Source organism: Melospiza georgiana, chromosome 8 (assembly GCF_028018845.1).
Source record: "Melospiza georgiana isolate bMelGeo1 chromosome 8, bMelGeo1.pri, whole genome shotgun sequence".
In the NCBI taxonomy this organism is placed as follows: Eukaryota; Metazoa; Chordata; class Aves; order Passeriformes; family Passerellidae; genus Melospiza; species Melospiza georgiana.
The window spans coordinates 5046194-5061097 of NC_080437.1; the positions used below are offsets into that span (position 1 = coordinate 5046194).

The 14904-nt window shown below is 66.3% G+C and overlaps 1 protein-coding gene across 1 annotated transcript; it reads right to left on the reverse strand.

The window, feature by feature from the left end:
* Positions 1-9053: 9053 nt before the first annotated feature.
* LOC131086336 (myristoylated alanine-rich C-kinase substrate-like) lies at positions 9054-11034 on the reverse strand. Its single transcript, XM_058029299.1, has 3 exons — positions 10737-11034; positions 10158-10407; positions 9054-9456 (listed from the first exon to the last, which is right to left on the reverse strand). The coding sequence occupies exons 1-3, from the start codon at positions 11032-11034 to the stop codon at positions 9054-9056; spliced, it is 951 nt and encodes a 316-aa protein (XP_057885282.1).
* Positions 11035-14904: the final 3870 nt, after the last annotated feature.

The following is a 14904-nucleotide window of genomic DNA, read 5'->3' on the forward strand; positions in this document are numbered from 1 at the left end:
TCGTTGCTCGCTTCGTCGTCGGTGCTCGCTTCCTCCTCGTTGCTCCCCTTCGTCGTCGTTGCCCGCTCCGCCCGCGGTGCTCGTTTCGCCAGCGGTGATCGCTTCCTCGTCGTTGCTCGCTCCGCCCGCGGTGATTGCTTCGTCGTCGGTGCTCGCTTCGTCGTCTTTGCTCGCTCCGGCAGCAGTGATCACTTCGTCGTCGTTGCTCGCTTAGTCGTCGTTGCTCGCTTCCTCCTCGTTGCTCCCCTTCGTCGTCGTTGCTCGCTCCGCCCGCGGTGCTCGCTTCGTCGTAGGTGCTCGCTTCCTCGTCGTTGCGCGCTCCGCCCGCTTTGCTCGCCGCTTCGTCGTCGTTGCTCGCTCCGCCCGCGGTGATCTCTTCGTCGTCGTTGCTCGCTTCCTCCTCGTTGCTCCCCTTCGTCGTCGGAGCTCGCTCCGCCCGCGGTGCTCGCGTCGTCGTCAGTGCTCGCTTCCTCGTCGTTGCGCGCCCCGAACGCGGTGCTCGCTTCGTCGTCCTTGCTCTCTTCGTCGTCAGTGCTCGCTTCCTCGTCGTTCCTCGCTCCGCCCGCGGTGATCTCTTCGCCGTCGGTGCTCGCTGCGCCCGCGGTGCCGGCGGTGCTCGCCCCACCCGCGCGAGCGAGGTCTGCCCAGCGTGAAGAGGAGCAGGACAGAGCGGTTTTGCTGGCCCCGGGCACCTGGCCAGGCCCAGCCCAGCCCAAGAATGCCTGCGAGAATTCACTGTTTAGAGGCCCAGACGCAGCTTCCCCGGCGCTGCGCTTCTTCACCAGCTTCAACGACGCCAGCGCTCAGCACCGGCGTTTCGGCACAGGAGGGACGTGACACCTCCCTGTCTCTGCCCCCGCCCCTGGCTGCACTCCCCAGCCCGGCCCGCGATTCTTTCCCGCACGCTGATGGCTCACAACTGGAAACCCCTCCCTCACGGACACCGGCTTAAAATGCGGCGGCAGCGACCGTGGCCGGTGGGCTGTGTCGGGATCAGTTCGTGTCGGTCCGGAGCGGCGGGCGGCACCCGGAGCTCAGAGGCGGCTGCAGCCCAGGTGGGACCCGCGGTCGGTTCTGCCCCAGCTCGGGGCTCGCTGTGGGCGGAGGGGGGCGCGGTGAGGGCCGGGGGGATTCTGCCGAGTTCCCGGTGCCGGCTTCCCCCGTGTGCCCCCTGCGCTGGGATCGCAGCCGAGGGAGCGGCTGCCCGCGCTCTCCTCCTTGCCCGGATGGCCGGCATGGAGCCGGTGCCGCGGCAGCGATGGCTCATCGCGGCTGCTCTCGCTAGGACGGAGGCGGCTGCTCCGTGCCCGGCACCGTTCCCGCCCGTGCGGCGCCGGGCTCGGGGCCGCTGCTCGGGCGGGAGGTGTCCGTGCCCGGCTCGGGGCTGGCACGGCATGAACTTGAACCCAGTGCCTCAGAGTCCAAAGCGCTGCAGGCGCCGGGTGCGGGCACAAAGCGGCGCATGCAGCCTGCTCCGGGGCCGAGGCTTCTCGGCGCTGCGCTCTGTGCCGGGAGCCGCTCCGTGTGCCCAGGCAGGGAGCCGCGGCGGCGGCCGTGCCGGCGCTCGGTGTGCCCGGGCTCCGAGGCGCCGGGCCAGGGAATCATGCGGGGCACAATGGTGAGCAGCCCGGGGCTGCTGCTTCTTGCCCCTCGGCAGGCGGACTCCGAGCCGCAGCTGCCCCGGGCCAGCAGCAGCCGGCAGCTCGCAGGCGCTCTCAGCGCCCGGCCCGGCACGGAGCTGGGCTGCAGCGGCTGCAGAGCCACAGGGGCCGCGGCTGCGGCCACCGCAGAGCTCCCGGAGGCTGTGCTTGTCTCCGCACCTGCTGCCGCACCTCTGGGCAGCGGCGACAGCGCAGCCACAGCTGCCACCGCCCTCCTGAGCCCCCGCACGGCCGGCACCAGCAGCGACCTCTCACCGTGTCCCTTTCAGGGTGCCATCAGCGCGGCTGCAAAGCTGTTCCCGAGGCCGAGCTCCCAAAAGAACTGTCAGCATTCCTGATGTCTCGAGAGCAAGGTGCTGCTTCTTCCAGCCAGAGAGATGACACCTCTGAGCAGAAGAAGAGAGAGTTCTGCTCCATGAGAGGAGTTGAGAATGAGCATCTCCAGGAGGAACCAGCAGCCGCACTTCCACACTTGCCTGGGGCCCAAGAAGCCTCTTGGCATAAGCAGGGGGATGCCACTTGTGAGCGTGCAGTGAGTGCAGATGTGGAGAATGGATTCTGCACCAGGGACGGGAGTGTGAGGGAGCCCCTGGCTCCCCAGGGCACAGCAGCAATGGGCAATGAACAGAGAGGGAACCTCAGAAGATTCCTGGGTGAGTACAGGGCCACCTCTGTGGCCTCTAGGCAGGGGCCCGTGTCCCCTCCCAAGGCCAGGGCTGGCAGGTGTGTGGCTGTTTCCCGATGTCTGGAAGAGGCCTCGTGCTCTGCTGGGCCCCATCCGTGGCTGGAAGCAAGAGCCCCAGCTGCCCCCAAGGCTGTGCAGTTCTCCTGCTGCAGCCTGTGCCCACAGCTGTGTCCCTGCCTGTGCCCACAGCTGTGTCCCTGCCTGTGGCCAGGCTCTTGGCTCTCTGGCTGCCAGCTGAGGGAGGCCCACACTGCCTCAGGGCTCCCTGCTCTGCTCCCTGGCCGTGGGCTGAGCAGATTGCAGGGCCGGCTCTGCTTCTGGCAGCCAGCAGCTCTTTCCTGCTCCAGGTGAACGGTTCAGGTGCCATCCCGTGGGCACGGCGGTGCTGATTCTGCTGCTCCTGGTGCTGGTGCTGGCTTTGGGGGCGGCCTTGGCTGTGCTGGCAGGTAAGGGAGGGGCAGCAGCCTGGGCCCAGCCCCTCGGGGCAGAGCGGGCTCCCTGCTCCCTGCACAGGGGAATCCTCAGAGCTTCTCCTCTTCCCCCTGCAGCACCACAGGTTCCAGTCACACCTGCGACACCGCAGTTGGTTCTGGGCTGTCCCCGTGGCTGGGTGGGCTACAATGGGGTCTGCTACTACTTCTCACGGGATTACAGCACGTGGGAGCAGGGTCAGAAACGGTGCTCCGAGCTCAATGCCTCCCTGGCCATTGCCCAGGATGAGGAGGCCATGGTGAGTGAGGGGCTGCGGGCGCTGTGGGGCGGCTGAGGGCAGCCTGGGGACGCTCCTGGGCCGGGCTCGGTGCTCGCAGGGCCGGGGCTGCAGCCCTGGGCCGGGGCCTTGCAGGGAAGGAGCCCCGGCGTGCGGGGGCAGCCCCGGGCACGTGTCCCCCCGAGGGGCCAGGGCAGCTCCCACTCCTCTCTCCCGGGCAGGATTTGCTCTTCCGCCTCCGCGGGAAGGTCGATTTCTGGCTCGGGCTGCGCAGACGGGGCGAGCGCCTGCACTGGGGGGACGGCAGCAGCTACAGCTCCCGGTGAGTGCCGGGGAGCCGGGCAGGGCCTGGGGGCACAGGGGCACAAGGGCTTCCCCTGGCAGCCAGCGCTGCCTCTGCTCCTCCCTGCAGGGTTCCTGTCCTCGGCAGTTCCCCGTGCGTGTACCTGGCTGACGATAAATTCAGGAGTGACAACTGCTCCCATGAGCGGCCGTATGTCTGCAGCAAGGCCCAAGCTCCCCTGTAACAAGGGCTGTACAAAGGACCTTCTCCACACTGGGCTGTGCCAGCTTCACCTCTGAGCCTAGCACAGCGCTGTCCTTCCTCAGCTGCGCCCTGTGCCTTGCACTTGCTCTCAGGGTCACCTCAGTGCCTCTTCATCCCCAGTGCCAGCGCTGGCCTGGGGCTGCAAAGGAAAAGTCTCTGCAATCCATCCTGCCACCGATGCTGCCTGCAGTGAGGGCATTGCCCTCACGATACAACAAGCCCTAGTGGGGAATCCAAATTGGCCTGGGGTCTTGGAAATCATCACCAACTGGCCAGAATGGGACAGTTTTGGACTGTTTTTGGAAGAGGAGGAAGAACTGCTGACACGTGCTAAGCAGGAATCCAACTTTCAGCATCAGGCGCCTGACTGTGGAGAATAGTCTGTTGTCTGTCTGTCTGTCTGCTGGGAAGGATCTGACTGTCCTTCTGTGGGAGGAATCCCAGGGTGGAGCAGGACAAGGATTTGCCTCTCCGAGGGAGAAGCAGTGACATGACGTGACTGTAACCCCCATGCCTCTGTGCCGCTGTGTGGGGAGGAGGGAGGAGGGAGGAGAGGGAATTGGGGATAAAGTGAAGCCTAGGAAGGAGAGAACAGTGTGGGGAAGGTGCATTTTTAAGATTTGTCGTGCTTCTCATTCCCTTGTTCTGATTTGTTTGACAATAAATTCAATTAAAAATAATGTCCCTAGTCCGGGCCTGTTATGCCCATGATGGTTGAGAGATCTCTGGCTGCCTTTATTGAGACACTCGAGCACCGCGGCCACCGGCGCTGCTCGCTCCGCCCACGCTGCTCGCTCCGCCCGCGGTGATCGCTCCGCCCACGCTGCTCGCTCCGCCCGCGGTGCTCGCTTCCTCGTCGTTGCTCGCTTTCTCCTCGTTGCTCCCCGTCGTCGTCGTTCCTCGCTCCGCCCGCGGTACTCATTTCGCCCGCGGTGATCGCTTCCTCGTCGTTGCTCGCTCCGCCCGCGGTGCTCGCTTCGTCGTCGGTGCTCGCTTCGTCGTCGGTGCTCGCTGCGCCCGGGGTGCTCGCTTTCTCCTCGTTGCTCCCCTTCGCCGTCGTTCCTCGCTCCGCTCGCGGTGCTCGCTCCGTCCGCTCTGCTCGCTTCCTCGTCGGTCCCCGCTCGGGCAGCGGAGCCTGCTGCGCCCGCTGTGCTCACTTCGGCGTCGTTGCTCGCTTCGTCGTCGGTGCTCGCTTCCTCCTCGTTGCTCCCCTTCGTCGTCGTTGCCCGCTCCGCCCGCGGTGCTCGTTTCGCCAGCGGTGATCGCTTCCTCGTCGTTGCTCGCTCCGCCCGCGGTGATTGCTTCGTCGTCGGTGCTCGCTTCGTCGTCTTTGCTCGCTCCGGCAGCAGTGATCACTTCGTCGTCGTTGCTCGCTTAGTCGTCGTTGCTCGCTTCCTCCTCGTTGCTCCCCTTCGTCGTCGTTGCTCGCTCCGCCCGCGGTGCTCGCTTCGTCGTAGGTGCTCGCTTCCTCGTCGTTGCGCGCTCCGCCCGCTTTGCTCGCCGCTTCGTCGTCGTTGCTCGCTCCGCCCGCGGTGATCTCTTCGTCGTCGTTGCTCGCTTCCTCCTCGTTGCTCCCCTTCGTCGTCGGAGCTCGCTCCGCCCGCGGTGCTCGCGTCGTCGTCAGTGCTCGCTTCCTTGTCGTTGCGCGCCCCGAACGCGGTGCTCGCTTCGTCGTCCTTGCTCTCTTCGTCGTCAGTGCTCGCTTCCTCGTCGTTCCTCGCTCCGCCCGCGGTGATCTCTTCGCCGTCGGTGCCCGCTGCGCCCGCGGTGCCGGCGGTGCTCGCCCCACCCGCGCGAGCGAGGTCTGCCCAGCGTGAAGAGGAGCAGGACAGAGCGGTTTTGCTGGCCCCGGGCACCTGGCCAGGCCCAGCCCAGCCCAAGAATGCCTGCGAGAATTCACTGTTTAGAGGCCCAGACGCAGCTTCCCCGGCGCTGCGCTTCTTCACCAGCTTCAACGACGCCAGCGCTCAGCACCGGCGTTTCGGCACAGGAGGGACGTGACACCTCCCTGTCTCTGCCCCCGCCCCTGGCTGCACTCCCCAGCCCGGCCCGCGATTCTTTCCCGCACGCTGATGGCTCACAACTGGAAACCCCTCCCTCACGGACACCGGCTTAAAATGCGGCGGCAGCGACCGTGGCCGGTGGGCTGTGTCGGGATCAGTTCGTGTCGGTCCGGAGCGGCGGGCGGCACCCGGAGCTCAGAGGCGGCTGCAGCCCAGGTGGGACCCGCGGTCGGTTCTGCCCCAGCTCGGGGCTCGCTGTGGGCGGAGGGGGCCGCGGTTAGGGCCGGGGGGATTCTGCCGAGTTCCCGGTGCCGGCTTCCCCCGTGTGCCCCCTGCGCTGGGATCGCAGCCGAGGGAGCGGCTGCCCGCGCTCTCCTCCTTGCCCGGATGGCCGGCATGGAGCCGGTGCCGCGGCAGCGATGGCTCATCGCGGCTGCTCTCGCTAGGACGGAGGCGGCTGCTCCGTGCCCGGCACCGTTCCCGCCCGTGCGGCGCCGGGCTCGGGGCCGCTGCTCGGGCGGGAGGTGTCCGTGCCCGGCTCGGGGCTGGCACGGCATGAACTTGAACCCAGTGCCTCAGAGCCCAAAGCGCTGCAGGCGCCGAGTGCGGGCACAAAGCGGCGCATGCAGCCTGCTCCGGGGCCGAGGCTTCTCGGCGCTGCGCTCTGTGCCGGGAGCCGCTCCGTGTGCCCAGGCAGGGAGCCGCGGCGGCGGCCGTGCCGGCGCTCGGTGTGCCCGGGCTCCGAGGCGCCGGGCCAGGGAATCATGCGGGGCACAATGGTGAGCAGCCCGGGGCTGCTGCTTCTTGCCCCTCGGCAGGCGGACTCCGAGCCGCAGCTGCCCCGGGCCAGCAGCAGCCGGCAGCTCGCAGGCGCTCTCAGCGCCCGGCCCGGCACGGAGCTGGGCTGCAGCGGCTGCAGAGCCACAGGGGCCGCGGCTGCGGCCACCGCAGAGCTCCCGGAGGCTGCGCTTGTCTCCGCACCTGCTGCCGCACCTCTGGGCAGCGGCGACAGCGCAGCCACAGCTGCCACCGCCCTCCTGAGCCCCCGCACGGCCGGCACCAGCAGCGACCTCTCACCGTGTCCCTTTCAGGGTGCCATCAGCGCGGCTGCAAAGCTGTTCCCGAGGCCGAGCTCCCAAAAGAACTGTCAGCATTCCTGATGTCTCGAGAGCAAGGTGCTGCTTCTTCCAGCCAGAGAGATGACACCTCTGAGCAGAAGAAGAGAGAGTTCTGCTCCATGAGAGGAGTTGAGAATGAGCATCTCCAGGAGGAACCAGCAGCCGCACTTCCACACTTGCCTGGGGCCCAAGAAGCCTCTTGGCATAAGCAGGGGGATGCCACTTGTGAGCGTGCAGTGAGTGCAGATGTGGAGAATGGATTCTGCACCAGGGACGGGAGTGTGAGGGAGCCCCTGGCTCCCCAGGGCACAGCAGCAATGGGCAATGAACAGAGAGGGAACCTCAGAAGATTCCTGGGTGAGTACAGGGCCACCTCTGTGGCCTCTAGGCAGGGGCCCGTGTCCCCTCCCAAGGCCAGGGCTGGCAGGTGTGTGGCTGTTTCCCGATGTCTGGAAGAGGCCTCGTGCTCTGCTGGGCCCCATCCGTGGCTGGAAGCAAGAGCCCCAGCTGCCCCCAAGGCTGTGCAGTTCTCCTGCTGCAGCCTGTGCCCACAGCTGTGTCCCTGCCTGTGCCCACAGCTGTGTCCCTGCCTGTGGCCAGGCTCTTGGCTCTCTGGCTGCCAGCTGAGGGAGGCCCACACTGCCTCAGGGCTCCCTGCTCTGCTCCCTGGCCGTGGGCTGAGCAGATTGCAGGGCCGGCTCTGCTTCTGGCAGCCAGCAGCTCTTTCCTGCTCCAGGTGAACGGTTCAGGTGCCATCCCGTGGGCACGGCGGTGCTGATTCTGCTGCTCCTGGTGCTGGTGCTGGCTTTGGGGGCGGCCTTGGCTGTGCTGGCAGGTAAGGGAGGGGCAGCAGCCTGGGCCCAGCCCCTCGGGGCAGAGCGGGCTCCCTGCTCCCTGCACAGGGGAATCCTCAGAGCTTCTCCTCTTCCCCCTGCAGCACCACAGGTTCCAGTCACACCTGCGACACCGCAGTTGGTTCTGGGCTGTCCCCGTGGCTGGGTGGGCTACAATGGGGTCTGCTACTACTTCTCACGGGATTACAGCACGTGGGAGCAGGGTCAGAAACGGTGCTCCGAGCTCAATGCCTCCCTGGCCATTGCCCAGGATGAGGAGGCCATGGTGAGTGAGGGGCTGCGGGCGCTGTGGGGCGGCTGAGGGCAGCCTGGGGACGCTCCTGGGCCGGGCTCGGTGCTCGCAGGGCCGGGGCTGCAGCCCTGGGCCGGGGCCTTGCAGGGAAGGAGCCCCGGCGTGCGGGGGCAGCCCCGGGCACGTGTCCCCCCGAGGGGCCGGGGCAGCTCCCACTCCTCTCTCCCGGGCAGGATTTGCTCTTCCGCCTCCGCGGGAAGGTCGATTTCTGGCTCGGGCTGCGCAGACGGGGCGAGCGCCTGCACTGGGGGGACGGCAGCAGCTACAGCTCCCGGTGAGTGCCGGGGAGCCGGGCAGGGCCTGGGGGCACAGGGGCACAAGGGCTTCCCCTGGCAGCCAGCACTGCCTCTGCTCCTCCCTGCAGGGTTCCTGTCCTTGGCACTTCCGAGTGTGTGTACCTGGCTGACGATAAATTCAGGAGTGAGTTCTGCTCCAATGAGCGGCCGTATGTCTGCAGCAAGGCCCAAGCTCCCCTGTAACAAGGGCTGTACAAAGGACCTTCTCCACACTGGGCTGTGCCAGCTTCACCTCTGAGCCTAGCACAGCGCTGTCCTTCCTCAGCTGCGCCCTGTGCCTTGCACTTGCTCTCAGGGTCACCTCAGTGCCTCTTCATCCCCAGTGCCAGCGCTGGCCTGGGGCTGCAAAGGAAAAGTCTCTGCAATCCATCCTGCCACCGATGCTGCCTGCAGTGAGGGCATTGCCCTCACGATACAACAAGCCCTAGTGGGGAATCCAAATTGGCCTGGGGTCTTGGAAATCATCACCAACTGGCCAGAATGGGACAGTTTTGGACTGTTTTTGGAAGAGGAGGAAGAACTGCTGACACGTGCTAAGCAGGAATCCAACTTTCAGCATCAGGCGCCTGACTGTGGAGAATAGTCTGTTGTCTGTCTGTCTGTCTGCTGGGAAGGATCTGACTGTCCTTCTGTGGGAGGAATCCCAGGGTGGAGCAGGACAAGGATTTGCCTCTCCGAGGGAGAAGCAGTGACATGACGTGACTGTAACCCCCATGCCTCTGTGCCGCTGTGTGGGGAGGAGGGAGGAGGAAGGAGAGGGAATTGGGGATAAAGTGAAGCCTAGGAAGGAGAGAACAGTGTGGGGAAGGTGCATTTTTAAGATTTGTCGTGCTTCTCATTCCCTTGTTCTGATTTGTTTGACAATAAATTCAATTAAAAATAATGTCCCTAGTCCGGGCCTGTTATGCCCATGATGGTTGAGAGATCTCTGGCTGCCTTTATTGAGACACTCGAGCACCGCGGCCACCGGCGCTGCTCGCTCCGCCCACGCTGCTCGCTCCGCCCGCGCTGCTCGCTCCGCCCGCGGTGCTCGCTTCCTCGTCGTTGCTCGCTTTCTCCTCGTTGCTCCCCGTCGTCGTCGTTCCTCGCTCCGCCCGCGGTACTCATTTCGCCCGCGGTGATCGCTTCCTCGTCGTTGCTCGCTCCGCCCGCGGTGCTCGCTTCGTCGTCGGTGCTCGCTTCGTCGTCGGTGCTCGCTGCGCCCGGGGTGCTCGCTTTCTCCTCGTTGCTCCCCTTCGCCGTCGTTCCTCGCTCCGCTCGCGGTGCTCGCTCCGTCCGCTCTGCTCGCTTCCTCGTCGGTCCCCGCTCGGGCAGCGGAGCCTGCTGCGCCCGCTGTGCTCACTTCGGCGTCGTTGCTCGCTTCGTCGTCGGTGCTCGCTTCCTCGTCGTTGCTCGCTCCGCCCGCAGTGATTGCTTCGTCGTCGGTGCTCGCTTCGTCGTCTTTGCTCGCTCCGGCAGCAGTGATCACTTCGTCGTCGTTGCTCGCTTCGTCGTCGGTGCTCGCTTCCTCCTCGTTTCTCCCCTTCGTCGTCGTTGCTCGCTCGGCCCGCGGTGCTCGTTTCGCCCGCGGTGATCGCTTCCTCGTCGTTGCTCGCTCCGCCCGCGGTGATTGCTTCGTCGTCGTTGCTCGCTTCGTCGTCGGTGCTCGCTTCCTCCTCGTTGCTCCCCTTCGTCGTCGTTGCTCGCTCCGCCCGCGGTGCTCGTTTCGCCCGCGGTGATCGCTTCCTCGTCGTTGCTCGCTCCGCCCGCGGTGCTCGCTTCGTCGTCTTTGCTCGCTCCGGCAGCAGTGATCACTTCGTCGTCGTTGCTCGCTTAGTCGTCGTTGCTCGCTTCCTCCTCGTTGCTCCCCTTCGTCGTCGTTGCTCGCTCCGCCCGCGGTGCTCGCTTCGTCGTAGGTGCTCGCTTCCTCGTCGTTGCGCGCTCCGCCCGCTTTGCTCGCCGCTTCGTCGTCGTTGCTCGCTCCGCCCGCGGTGATCTCTTCGTCGTCGTTGCTCGCTTCCTCCTCGTTGCTCCCCTTCGTCGTCGGAGCTCGCTCCGCCCGCGGTGCTCGCGTCGTCGTCAGTGCTCGCTTCCTCGTCGTTGCGCGCCCCGAACGCGGTGCTCGCTTCGTCGTCCTTGCTCTCTTCGTCGTCAGTGCTCGCTTCCTCGTCGTTCCTCGCTCCGCCCGCGGTGATCTCTTCGCCGTCGGTGCCCGCTGCGCCCGCGGTGCCGGCGGTGCTCGCCCCACCCGCGCGAGCGAGGTCTGCCCAGCGTGAAGAGGAGCAGGACAGAGCGGTTTTGCTGGCCCCGGGCACCTGGCCAGGCCCAGCCCAGCCCAAGAATGCCTGCGAGAATTCACTGTTTAGAGGCCCAGACGCAGCTTCCCCGGCGCTGCGCTTCTTCACCAGCTTCAACGACGCCAGCGCTCAGCACCGGCGTTTCGGCACAGGAGGGACGTGACACCTCCCTGTCTCTGCCCCCGCCCCTGGCTGCACTCCCCAGCCCGGCCCGCGATTCTTTCCCGCACGCTGATGGCTCACAACTGGAAACCCCTCCCTCACGGACACCGGCTTAAAATGCGGCGGCAGCGACCGTGGCCGGTGGGCTGTGTCGGGATCAGTTCGTGTCGGTCCGGAGCGGCGGGCGGCACCCGGAGCTCAGAGGCGGCTGCAGCCCAGGTGGGACCCGCGGTCGGTGCTGCCCCAGCTTGGGGCTCGCTGTGGGCGGAGGGGGCCGCGGTGAGGGCCGGGGGGGTTCTGCCGAGTTCCTGGTGCCGGCTTCCCCCGTGTGCCCCCTGCGCTGGGATCGCAGCCGAGGGAGCGGCTGCCCGCGCTCTCCTCCTTGCCCGGATGGCCGGCATGGAGCCGGTGCCGCGGCAGCGATGGCTCATCGCGGCTGCTCTCGCTAGGACGGAGGCGGCTGCTCCGTGCCCGGCACCGTTCCCGCCCGTGCGGCGCCGGGCTCGGGGCCGCTGCTCGGGCGGGAGGTGTCCGTGCCCGGCTCGGGGCTGGCACGGCATGAACTTGAACCCAGTGCCTCAGAGCCCAAAGCGCTGCAGGCGCCGAGTGCGGGCACAAAGCGGCGCATGCAGCCCGCTCCGGGGCCGAGGCTTCTCGGCGCTGCGCTCTGTGCCGGGAGCCGCTCCGTGTGCCCAGGCAGGGAGCCGCGGCGGCGGCCGTGCCGGCGCTCGGTGTGCCCGGGCTCCGAGGCGCCGGGCCAGGGAATCATGCGGGGCACAATGGTGAGCAGCCCGGGGCTGCTGCTTCTTGCCCCTCGGCAGGCGGACTCCGAGCCGCAGCTGCCCCGGGCCAGCAGCAGCCGGCAGCTCGCAGGCGCTCTCAGCGCCCGGCCCGGCACGGAGCTGGGCTGCAGCGGCTGCAGAGCCACAGGGGCCGCGGCTGCGGCCACCGCAGAGCTCCCGGAGGCTGCGCTTGTCTCCGCACCTGCTGCCGCACCTCTGGGCAGCGGCGACAGCGCAGCCACAGCTGCCACCGCCCTCCTGAGCCCCTGCACGGCCGGCACCAGCAGCGACCTCTCTTCGTGTCCCTTTCAGGGTGCCATCAGCGCGGCTGCAAAGCTGTTCCCGAGGCCGAGCTCCCAAAGGATCTGTCAGCATTCCTGATGTCTCGAGAGCAAGGTGCTGCTTCTTCCAGCCAGAGAGATGACACCTCTGAGCAGAAGAAGAGAGAGTTCTGCTCCATGAGAGGAGTTGAGAATGAGCATCTCCAGGAGGAACCAGCAGCCGCACTTCCACACTTGCCTGGGGCCCAAGAAGCCTCTTGGCATAAGCAGGGGGATGCCACTTGTGAGCGTGCAGTGAGTGCAGATGTGGAGAATGGATTCTGCACCAGGGACGGGAGTGTGAGGGAGCCCCTGGCTCCCCAGGGCACAGCAGCAATGGGCAATGAACAGAGAGGGAACCTCAGAAGATTCCTGGGTGAGTACAGGGCCACCTCTGTGGCCTCTAGGCAGGGGCCCGTGTCCCCTCCCAAGGCCAGGGCTGGCAGGTGTGTGGCTGTTTCCCGATGTCTGGAAGAGGCCTCGTGCTCTGCTGGGCCCCATCCGTGGCTGGAAGCAAGAGCCCCAGCTGCCCCCAAGGCTGTGCAGTTCTCCTGCTGCAGCCTGTGCCCACAGCTGTGTCCCTGCCTGTGCCCACAGCTGTGTCCCTGCCTGTGGCCAGGCTCTTGGCTCTCTGGCTGCCAGCTGAGGGAGGCCCACACTGCCTCAGGGCTCCCTGCTCTGCTCCCTGGCCGTGGGCTGAGCAGATTGCAGGGCCGGCTCTGCTTCTGGCAGCCAGCAGCTCTTTCCTGCTCCAGGTGAACGGTTCAGGTGCCATCCCGTGGGCACGGCGGTGCTGATTCTGCTGCTCCTGGTGCTGGTGCTGGCTTTGGGGGCGGCCTTGGCTGTGCTGGCAGGTAAGGGAGGGGCAGCAGCCTGGGCCCAGCCCCTCGGGGCAGAGCGGGCTCCCTGCTCCCTGCACAGGGGAATCCTCAGAGCTTCTCCTCTTCCCCCTGCAGCACCACAGGTTCCAGTCACACCTGCGACACCGCAGTTGGTTCTGGGCTGTCCCCGTGGCTGGGTGGGCTACAATGGGGTCTGCTACTACTTCTCACGGGATTACAGCACGTGGGAGCAGGGTCAGAAACGGTGCTCCGAGCTCAATGCCTCCCTGGCCATTGCCCAGGATGAGGAGGCCATGGTGAGTGAGGGGCTGCGGGCGCTGTGGGGTGGCTGAGGGCAGCCTGGGGACGCTCCTGGGCCGGGCTCGGTGCTCGCAGGGCCGGGGCTGCAGCCCTGGGCCGGGGCCTTGCAGGGAAGGAGCCCCGGCGTGCGGGGGCAGCCCCGGGCACGTGTCCCCCCGAGGGGCCGGGGCAGCTCCCACTCCTCTCTCCCGGGCAGGATTTGCTCTTCCGCCTCCGCGGGAAGGTCGATTTCTGGCTCGGGCTGCGCAGACGGGGCGAGCGCCTGCACTGGGGGGACGGCAGCAGCTACAGCTCCCGGTGAGTGCCGGGGAGCCGGGCAGGGCCTGGGGGCACAGGGGCACAAGGGCTTCCCCTGGCAGCCAGCGCTGCCTCTGCTCCTCCCTGCAGGGTTCCTGTCCTTGGCACTTCCGAGTGTGTGTACCTGGCTGACGATAAATTCAGGAGTGAGTTCTGCTCCAATGAGCGGCCGTATGTCTGCAGCAAGGCCCAAGCTCCCCTGTAACAAGGGCTGTACAAAGGACCTTCTCCACACTGGGCTGTGCCAGCTTCACCTCTGAGCCCAGCACAGCGCTGTCCTTCCTCAGCTGCGCCCTGTGCCTTGCACTTGCTCTCAGGGTCACCTCAGTGCCTCTTCATCCCCAGTGCCAGCGCTGGCCTGGGGCTGCAAAGGAAAAGTCTCTGCAATCCATCCTGCCACCGATGCTGCCTGCAGTGAGGGCATTGCCCTCACGATACAACAAGCCCTAGTGGGGAATCCAAATTGGCCTGGGGTCTTGGAAATCATCACCAACTGGCCAGAATGGGACAGTTTTGGACTGTTTTTGGAAGAGGAGGAAGAACTGCTGACACGTGCTAAGCAGGAATCCAACTTTCAGCATCAGGCGCCTGACTGTGGAGAATAGTCTGTTGTCTGTCTGTCTGTCTGCTGGGAAGGATCTGACTGTCCTTCTGTGGGAGGAATCCCAGGGTGGAGCAGGACAAGGATTTGCCTCTCCGAGGGAGAAGCAGTGACATGACGTGACTGTAACCCCCATGCCTCTGTGCCGCTGTGTGGGGAGGAGGGAGGAGGGAGGAGAGGGAATTGGGGATAAAGTGAAGCCTAGGAAGGAGAGAACAGTGTGGGGAAGGTGCATTTTTAAGATTTGTCGTGCTTCTCATTCCCTTGTTCTGATTTGTTTGACAATAAATTCAATTAAAAATAATGTCCCTAGTCCGGGCCTGTTATGCCCATGATGGTTGAGAGATCTCTGGCTGCCTTTATTGAGACACTCGAGCACCGCGGCCACCGGCGCTGCTCGCTCCGCCCACGCTGCTCGCTCCGCCCGCGGTGATCGCTCCGCCCACGCTGCTCGCTCCGCCCGCGGTGCTCGCTTCCTCGTCGTTGCTCGCTTTCTCCTCGTTGCTCCCCGTCGTCGTCGTTCCTCGCTCCGCCCGCGGTACTCATTTCGCCCGCGGTGATCGCTTCCTCGTCGTTGCTCGCTCCGCCCGCGGTGCTCGCTTCGTCGTCGGTGCTCGCTTCGTCGTCGGTGCTCGCTGCGCCCGGGGTGCTCGCTTTCTCCTCGTTGCTCCCCTTCGCCGTCGTTCCTCGCTCCGCTCGCGGTGCTCGCTCCGTCCGCTCTGCTCGCTTCCTCGTCGGTCCCCGCTCGGGCAGCGGAGCCTGCTGCGCCCGCTGTGCTCACTTCGGCGTCGTTGCTCGCTTCGTCGTCGGTGCTCGCTTCCTCCTCGTTGCTCCCCTTCGTCGTCGTTGCCCGCTCCGCCCGCGGTGCTCGTTTCGCCAGCGGTGATCGCTTCCTCGTCGTTGCTCGCTCCGCCCGCGGTGATTGCTTCGTCGTCGGTGCTCGCTTCGTCGTCTTTGCTCGCTCCGGCAGCAGTGATCACTTCGTCGTCGTTGCTCGCTTAGTCGTCGTTGCTCGCTTCCTCCTCGTTGCTCCCCTTCGTCGTCGTTGCTCGCTCCGCCCGCGGTGCTCGCTTCGTCGTAGGTGCTCGCTTCCTCGTCGTTGCGCGCTCCGCCCGCTTTGCTCGCCGCTTCGTCGTCGTTGCTCGCTCCGCCCGCGGTG

Bases quoted from the DNA above. Each gene is read 5' to 3' on its own strand.
- LOC131086336 (XM_058029299.1), bottom strand. From the start codon at position 11,034: ATGAGCCATCGCTGCCGCGGCACCGGCTCCATGCCGGCCATCCGGGCA. The intron at 10,408-10,736 runs GTCGCTGCCGCC...CACGCTGGGCAG, and splicing joins GACACAGCCCACCGGCCACG to ACCTCGCTCGCGCGGGTGGG. The intron at 9,457-10,157 runs GCAACGACGACG...GGGACCGACGAG, and splicing joins GAGCAACGAGGAGGAAGCGA to GAAGCGAGCAGAGCGGACGG.